The sequence below is a fragment of the Sitodiplosis mosellana genome, unplaced genomic scaffold, assembly GCF_009176505.1.
Source record: "Sitodiplosis mosellana isolate CC-2019 unplaced genomic scaffold, AAFC_SMos_1.0 Smas_scaffold_6162, whole genome shotgun sequence".
In the NCBI taxonomy this organism is placed as follows: Eukaryota; Metazoa; Arthropoda; class Insecta; order Diptera; family Cecidomyiidae; genus Sitodiplosis; species Sitodiplosis mosellana.
In genome coordinates this window covers 789,118-796,647 of record NW_022601403.1, presented here as the reverse complement: position 1 = coordinate 796,647, position 7,530 = coordinate 789,118, and the positions used below count along the sequence as shown (strand labels likewise).

At 34.7% G+C, this 7,530-nt stretch overlaps 1 protein-coding gene across 1 annotated transcript; it reads right to left on the bottom strand.

The window, feature by feature from the left end:
- Window positions 1-1,684: 1,684 nt before the first annotated feature.
- On the bottom strand, window positions 1,685-1,834 carry LOC129574298 (uncharacterized). The gene has a single exon (XM_055456099.1). It carries the CDS (start codon window positions 1,832-1,834, stop codon window positions 1,685-1,687), a length of 150 nt encoding a protein of 49 aa, XP_055312074.1.
- Window positions 1,835-7,530: the final 5,696 nt, after the last annotated feature.

Below are 7,530 nucleotides of genomic sequence, written 5' to 3'. Positions count from 1 at the left end.
CGTTTTTTTGTTTGTTTTGCTTTCGGATTGATCACAATGGAAATGTCGAGTGAAGTATCTTCTAACTTCAATTATTTTCACCGAGATTATTATTTGTTGATTATTTTCTCTTGATTCGATCACAAACTTTTTAACGAACGTAATTCGTCCGATTTAAACTTATTCTTATTCGGAAAATTTACAAGTTAAACTAAGTAGATAAGAAATAAATGAGGGTGCGCGAGCGCGTACGTTTATTGTCAAAGCTATTGATGATTGCCCAATGTCAAATGTATCTTTTGTGTGAGGGCGGTGTCAATTCTCTTTGTATCGATCGAACTCAAAATATAAAGCACAAATATTTCATATAGATTGTTATGAGTTCAATATTGTCGTTACACGCGTTTGGGTGGGTATTTTTTCTTTATATGATAGAAATTAGATTATTTTTAAACCAACACCCCCGCAGTTAATGTTAAATACGAAGGAAAAGTACAAATTATTTTACAAATTATTATATTAAATTAGACAATAACACACCGATTTTTAGCAGCAAAAAAAACGGGTAATAAACAATTATTCACACACCAAATTAATATTAGAAACCAAATAAAATGGCTTAAACTTCCCAAATTATAGTGTTCTTTTTTTTTAAAACAACAAAATGTAATACTTAGATACAAAATAAAAGCAACAGCAACAAAATATTAAAATGTTTATAAACAACAACGACAAGAATTGGCCATCAAATATATATCAATTAACGACAAGAACAATGTTTGATTTAATTTGATAATTACCCGAAACGCAATCACTGTTTCACACGTTTCTGTGTCCCAATGTTCTTTGCACGAATGTCGGAAACGCGGAGTTGTTTGTCTCCGGGACGATCGATTTCGAGCTGATGGCGTATAGAAAGTATAATTTTTCTTTTGGCTTCTTTTTGAATCACCTTTATTCTCTCGTGGTTCTGTTTTTTCAAAAAAAAAAAATTGTTTTTTTTTCTGCTGTGTTAAAAGATGTCCAAACAATGCGTGGTTCAAATGTTGTGGTGGTGATTTGGCTCAAGGACGACGCTGGGAAAACGAATTTCTGGCTTCAAAATTGATGATTTTTCATTCGACGAGAATGCAATTTCGTTGGTTGGTTGACTCCAGTGTTTCTGTGTTCAAACGTTTAAGCTTCAAATTTTCGAATCTCGTGCTGGTTTTTTTGGTGATCTCGCGCTGTTTCTTCGCGAACTCGTGATCTCAGACGTGGTTTAACTTCCTGGTTGCTGTTCTTATCGTCTCGAAGCAAGTTCAATTCACCTGGTCGATCGATTTTGATAGTATCTCCGTTGTTGTTATTATTTGAATATCGGTTTTGCTTGATTCAGCAATTTAACCCAATTCTGTTGTTGCTTGATTTCTACGCTCTTTCAACTCTGACTTTTGTGAGGGCTGGGGTGGATGGGATTTGATTTTGTAGTTGTTGATTAATTTGAACTAATCGACAAAATGGTTCTCTTTCTCTACGTGATTTTTTTTTTTCACTTTTCTCGGCAAAAAAAATGTTTCGTGGATTTGTTAGTTTTCTCTCTCAATCTGTATATTTTTCGGTTGGTTGAACAATTGTCGAACAAATGTGATTCCGTTTACACATATACACACATATAAATTGATATGCTATGACGAACGGATATCGGCCCCGAATGCGAAATTAATTAAAACATGACAAAAAATGAATTGTATAATTTCTTGATGCCGGTGGTTTCGCGTTGACGATGACTTCTCAATAGGGTGTTTTCAATTTTCAACAGCATTTTGTCTAACATGTATACAATGAATTCGGATCCTTTAACCACTGTAGCCATATGTTCAAGCGAATCTTTGCGAAGAGCGGAATTTTTAAAATCAACACAATAACACAAGGAAATTAAATGTTTTTTTTCCGTTTGGCTTTTTCTTTTTGTGTGTGTGTTTGGCTTTAGCCGGATTTGTGTAAAATGTTCTCGCTTCTTTTGCACTGGTGTTTAATGAATTTTCCGATCAAAATTATGCGTCGATAAATGTTTACCGAGAATTTTTAACATCAAAATTATGAAATTGTTTATGTTTTTTTTTGGTTCGCTTTGTTTTGTACTCGTTTTTCTTTTAATGTTCTGAATCAAAAATCACTGCTTGCACATAAATTGGTTGACGTCTTAGTTTTGATGGTGTTTTTTTTTCTTTATTATCGTTTAAATAGTTCACATAGATTGTCATGTGTGTTAGTCAATTCTCTGTCTATCTGTCACACTTAGATTGTCGTTTGATAACGGGGCGTGCAACAATTGGCCGACGACAAATAACCACAACGAAACAAAACGATTCCAATTATCACATCAAACTCACAAATACACTATCGCTTGACCAATAAACCAGCCACAAAATAATAAAATGCAATGATCTTATCACGCGTTGAATTCACTTCTTTCTCTGTCTCTGTCTCTTGTTTGTTTTGATCTATATCGAATATGGTTCACAAATAATGAATGTTTTATTGCTTTGAAAGTTGGATTTCTCGTTAGAAACAATTTTGTTTGATTTGTCTATCGTGATGATTGAATGGTTTGGAGTGTTTTTGTTTGTGCCAGCACTGCACTAACTAAATGTCTATTTTTAAGATAGTTGTTAATTTTCGCTCTTGTGATGCGCTTATTCAATTCAATTGTTGCATCTTCTGCCTTTTGATGGTGTTTTCTGCTTCTTCTTCTTCTTTTCGTTTGCGAGAACTCTGTTTGAGAAAAATATTCGGTTTTTTTTTCTTCAAGAAATATTCTTTTTCTCGGTAAGAAATTGTTCCTTTTGGCTCGTTTTAGTGATTATTTCTTTTGCTGTTTCTTCTTGCGATTACTCCTTTATCGAGCGATTTATCTACTCTTCGTGTATATTTGCAAATAGGCAATTGTTTTGATCGCACTGTTTGTGATTGGCGCTCATTCACTGCATTCACGAAATGTCGACAATCGGTTGAATCTTGCTTGCTTCGTTTATTTCAAGTGGGTTTAAACTAAAGCCACTATTTACACGAAATGCTTTTCTCGTTGTTTGGACTCTTTGTGTCTGCATTTGCTGTTGTTGCCAAATGCGAACCGAACAAAAATATTTATGTTGTATTCACACGCACCGCTAAAAATGCTTGTTTTTTTGTTAAAACACGGTTCCTTCTTCTTCTTCCTGCTCTTGCTTTGCTGTGTTTGTTCTGTTCACAAACAAATTCGATTCTTTATTCGAAACACTCCGATTTTATACCGCACGATGCGCTTGTAAAAACCAAAACAAAAAAAAACGTTCTCTTCTACGAAACAAAAAAAAATTCTTTTTAGAATTTTTATCAAAAAAATAAAAAAAAACTCTCTCGCGCTCTCGCTAGATTTCGCTTTCTTTCTTACAGCCTTTCTCTCTCTCTCTCGCTCTCGCCCTGTCGATCGGTATTCGTTTCGCTAAAATGAATCTCTCTCTAGTTCATTCGCACACGCGTGCTGTCAAATGGATTCTACTGATGAAGCCAACATTTTGGAAATCGTTCATTAGCAATTGTTCATAAATAAACATATCAAACATTCAATTGGTGGGGCTCACAAAACACTGAACACAAACACACAACACCACTGTTTAAAAAAAAATTGCAATCAATCGACTCAATGTGTGTTTCTTTTTAGATCTCTGGGTGTTATTTTCTGCTTCTTCTTGTTTCTGGCACGGAATTTTTTCTCCTTAAAACGTGTTGATACTCTTTAAATACATAAATTTTATTTTTCGTCGATATTTCTTTCTTTTTCGCGTTTTGTGCAGCACAGAGAGAACTACACAACAACAATAACAAAAAAACAGTTGTCGTTTAGCGCTAGCCGTTCAACGTAATAATGTTTTCCTATTCGAGGATTTTTCGTTGGTATTTGTATGCGTTATTGTGCTTGTTGACGCTATTTCACTTGTGAAGAGATAACAAGAGAAGATTTTTCAAATTTTTATGTTTCCTTTTCGAATGGAATTTTAAATTTGACGGTATTTTTGGTTTCCCGTGTTAAAATTCTCAGTTTTGCGAATCAAATTGTGTTGAAAAAGGTTTGCTTCAATGTCGATTGAGCTACGATGTGTTGATGATATTTGACGCAGTCGGATCTCAATACGCTGTATATTACGGTTGGCTCTGCGATTCTTTTTCCGAAGAGTAAAACACGTACACGATTGACGACAGAAGAAAAAAGTTGTTTGTAAAATATTCCAATCAGAATATGAAACTGATACTGTCAGCAGAATGTTGGTTTTTTTTTTTGATTTGACTTGGTTTAACAGTTGGTAGCAGCAAAAAACAAAAGTTTGCAATAAATTGTCACAGTTGTGATGGCTGGGGGGATCGTTTAAAAAAAGCACGTCGTTCACTGACAAAGCCTGAATAAAAACTGATGGCCGATACGCGAGACCATCAAAAGGAGAGAGAGAATTCAATTTTTTTTTTGACAAATTCATACGCACACATACATATGTGCACACACGCACGCACACGTGTGTGGAGCTCAAACGAGCGCTCGTTGTGGCGGTCTCGGTTTGAAGCTTGTGTATAGGTTTAGTTTCTAGCTGAAAAGGAAACAACTGTTTCTATGGTCGAACCGTCTCTCTGTCAACGCCGGTGTAGTGGTAGTACCATATTTTTTGCTCTTTCTCTCGCGCGCGTCGCCGACCTTTTGCTCGTTGCTTCGTACAGCAGCGCGACTGAATGAGCGAGCGAAATGAACAAACAAGCGAGTGTATGTATTTTAAAACTGATTGAGTTCGATTGGTATGCGTACACATGTCTTACTAAATGACAACTCGCTCACTACTGTCATTTTATTTACGTTTAGGCGATGAGCCGAAAACTTCAGAATTGAATATTCACGATATTATAGCATGTACAGTAGATTCGATATATATATATATACATATATATTCACATCAATTCGAGTCGCTCTATGATCCAAAATATACGGACTGGAAGGTTACAGAAAAAAGACTGCCTCGTTACTCAAAATTCCTCGGGCTAAATAAACCAAATATCAAATTCAAATTAGATTCAAATCAGTCGATAACAAATAGAAATACGAGAATTTATCATGATTTTTGGTTTCGAATCGATTTGTAATAGAAATTTGTCATAAACGATTCCGATTTCTCTGATCAAAAAAAGGACTGGAAGGTTACACATAAAAGACTGGATCGTTACAAAGTACATCGACGGTTGAAATAAATGCAATAATACACTCGAAATTGATTCAAATGGGTAGAAAAAGAATAGAAGTGTTATCATTCTTTGTGGTGTTCAGTTCTGGATTGGTTTACAAAGAAAAAAACCTGTCATCAAATAATCTCGATTTTTTCAATGTAACATAGACTGGCTCGTTACACATGTCTGAAGGCTCGTATAAGTGTTTTAGTCTAATAAAGTAACTAATATTTTTTATTTTCCACAAAATAGGCAGAAAACTCTTAAAAAAAACTAATATAGCGTCATTATTCTTGATAAAGGTATACATGAAAAAAAAAACTTTCGGGAATTTTAGACTGGAAGGTTACATTCCAATTTGCGGCACCTTTCAGAGCCTTCAAATGCACATTAATAAGATGTATTCATTGCAAAATTTGCCAAAATTGCACGATTACATCGTAATCAAATAAATAAAATTGAATAATAGTAATGATAACGAAAATTATATATTTAAATTGACTTTTTGTTCGGTTGTGTATTTTCGCTCATTTTGACACAAAACGAGGCACAAGCACAACTACGTTGAAATGGCACACTATAAACGCCTACCTTCATATGAAAATGGTATTGGCCGATACTTTAGGATCACTTTTAAAGAAAAAAGACCACAGTACCGCGATATTTGAATAAAAAAAAATTTCTAACCATTCCCGATTTTCGTGTTTTTGCTCATGTGCGCGATGGTCGTCGTCGTCGTCGTTGTCGACAACGCGCGCTTTGTTACACTTCTAAACAGCAATTTCACTTCATTATGGCTATTATAATTTTTCCTTATTATTTTTTTTGTCTTCATCATCGGCATCGTCGTTGTCGTCGTCTTCAATTCGAAAGCGCGCGCTCTCAAGCACCAATTCTATGCTTTTTCCCCTCGCACGCTCTTACATTGTCAACAACGAGATTTGAATATGCACGCGCTCATTTCGAACCGCTCGTTTCTTCCTTCCCTTTGTCTCTGTTGCTTGTCATTTTGGTTAGTGGCTTCGTTAGAACTCATATGTTTTCATTCGATTCGTACGTCATCGACACGAGTGAATATATTGTTGCAATCATTTTTTCAAGAGACAATAAAAAATAAACAAACAATAACAACAGCCCAAATAACTACGTAACAAATTGTCGTATTTTCAATGCAATGCACTTCGCATTCAGTGTATTTATCCAAGCACCAAATGAGACAGAGGGAAATAGAAACGGTGCGATTTCAATGGTTTCGCTCGTTCTTTCAAGTGACAACGCCAACGGTTCTCTCGTCACTTCAACAGAACACAATCATTGATTGTTTGTATTGACCTTTTTTTTTATTTATTTATTTATTTATTTAAGTAAAAGATAGAATAATATACAATATATACATATTTTACAGCAGTTCATTTGACCAGTCCCTATAACAACTATTTTAGGACCAAACATTAATTATGAATGTATGGAAATATTGAAACACTTCGAAACGTATGAATGAATAGGCCCTTCTGAAGTAAATTTGTCTCGATCAATTTTTTTGCTTTGGTCAAATAAAACTTTCCTTCAATCGATTTTGACGGTTTGAAGTACAAACAAAAATCATTGCAAACGATTCGGTCCAAAATTCGTTGGTTTATAAAATTCGATGCCGAAAAAAATTAAAATGGAAAAAGACGTTGCTTCAAAAAAATTGTGACTTTGAAAAATTCATTCTTTCCAAAAAAAATTCTTTCTAAAACTATGGGAAATTGAGATTTTAACTCTGAAAAAATGTGATTCTTGCTTCAAAATTACTTTTGCTTCCAGAAAAATTCATTGCTTCATTTGCTGAAAAGTCAATGCCTTAAAAATGAAGTTGACTTTTAGTTCAAGTGCTCATTTTTCAATAAGAATAAACCATTTTATCATGCCATGAGAACGGTTTTCTTCTCTCAGTCCATCATTCCATTTTATTTGCATTTGGTTGAATCCTTTTTTCTTGCCACAAGCAGCCAAGCTTGGATGTTAATCAGTTTAATGTAAAGGTGGGCTCCACACCTGCATTGATTTCTTATAGCTTCGCGTCTCGGATTTCATGACTCAAGAATAAATTAATTGCGCACTAGTAGTTAGGCTACGTTCATGTAAACTCCCCACATATACATAACATACGTGAACAAGAAGATTTCAGATGATTGATTGGCCCCGGCGCATGTTCTCAACTGAACTCAACTGATGAATGAATAGAAAATAATGAAGAGAAAAGCAAAAGAGAAGAGAAAAATTGCACGTGTTTTCGCAATCGAATGCAGACTCGATGGAATGAGTGAGTGAGTGAGT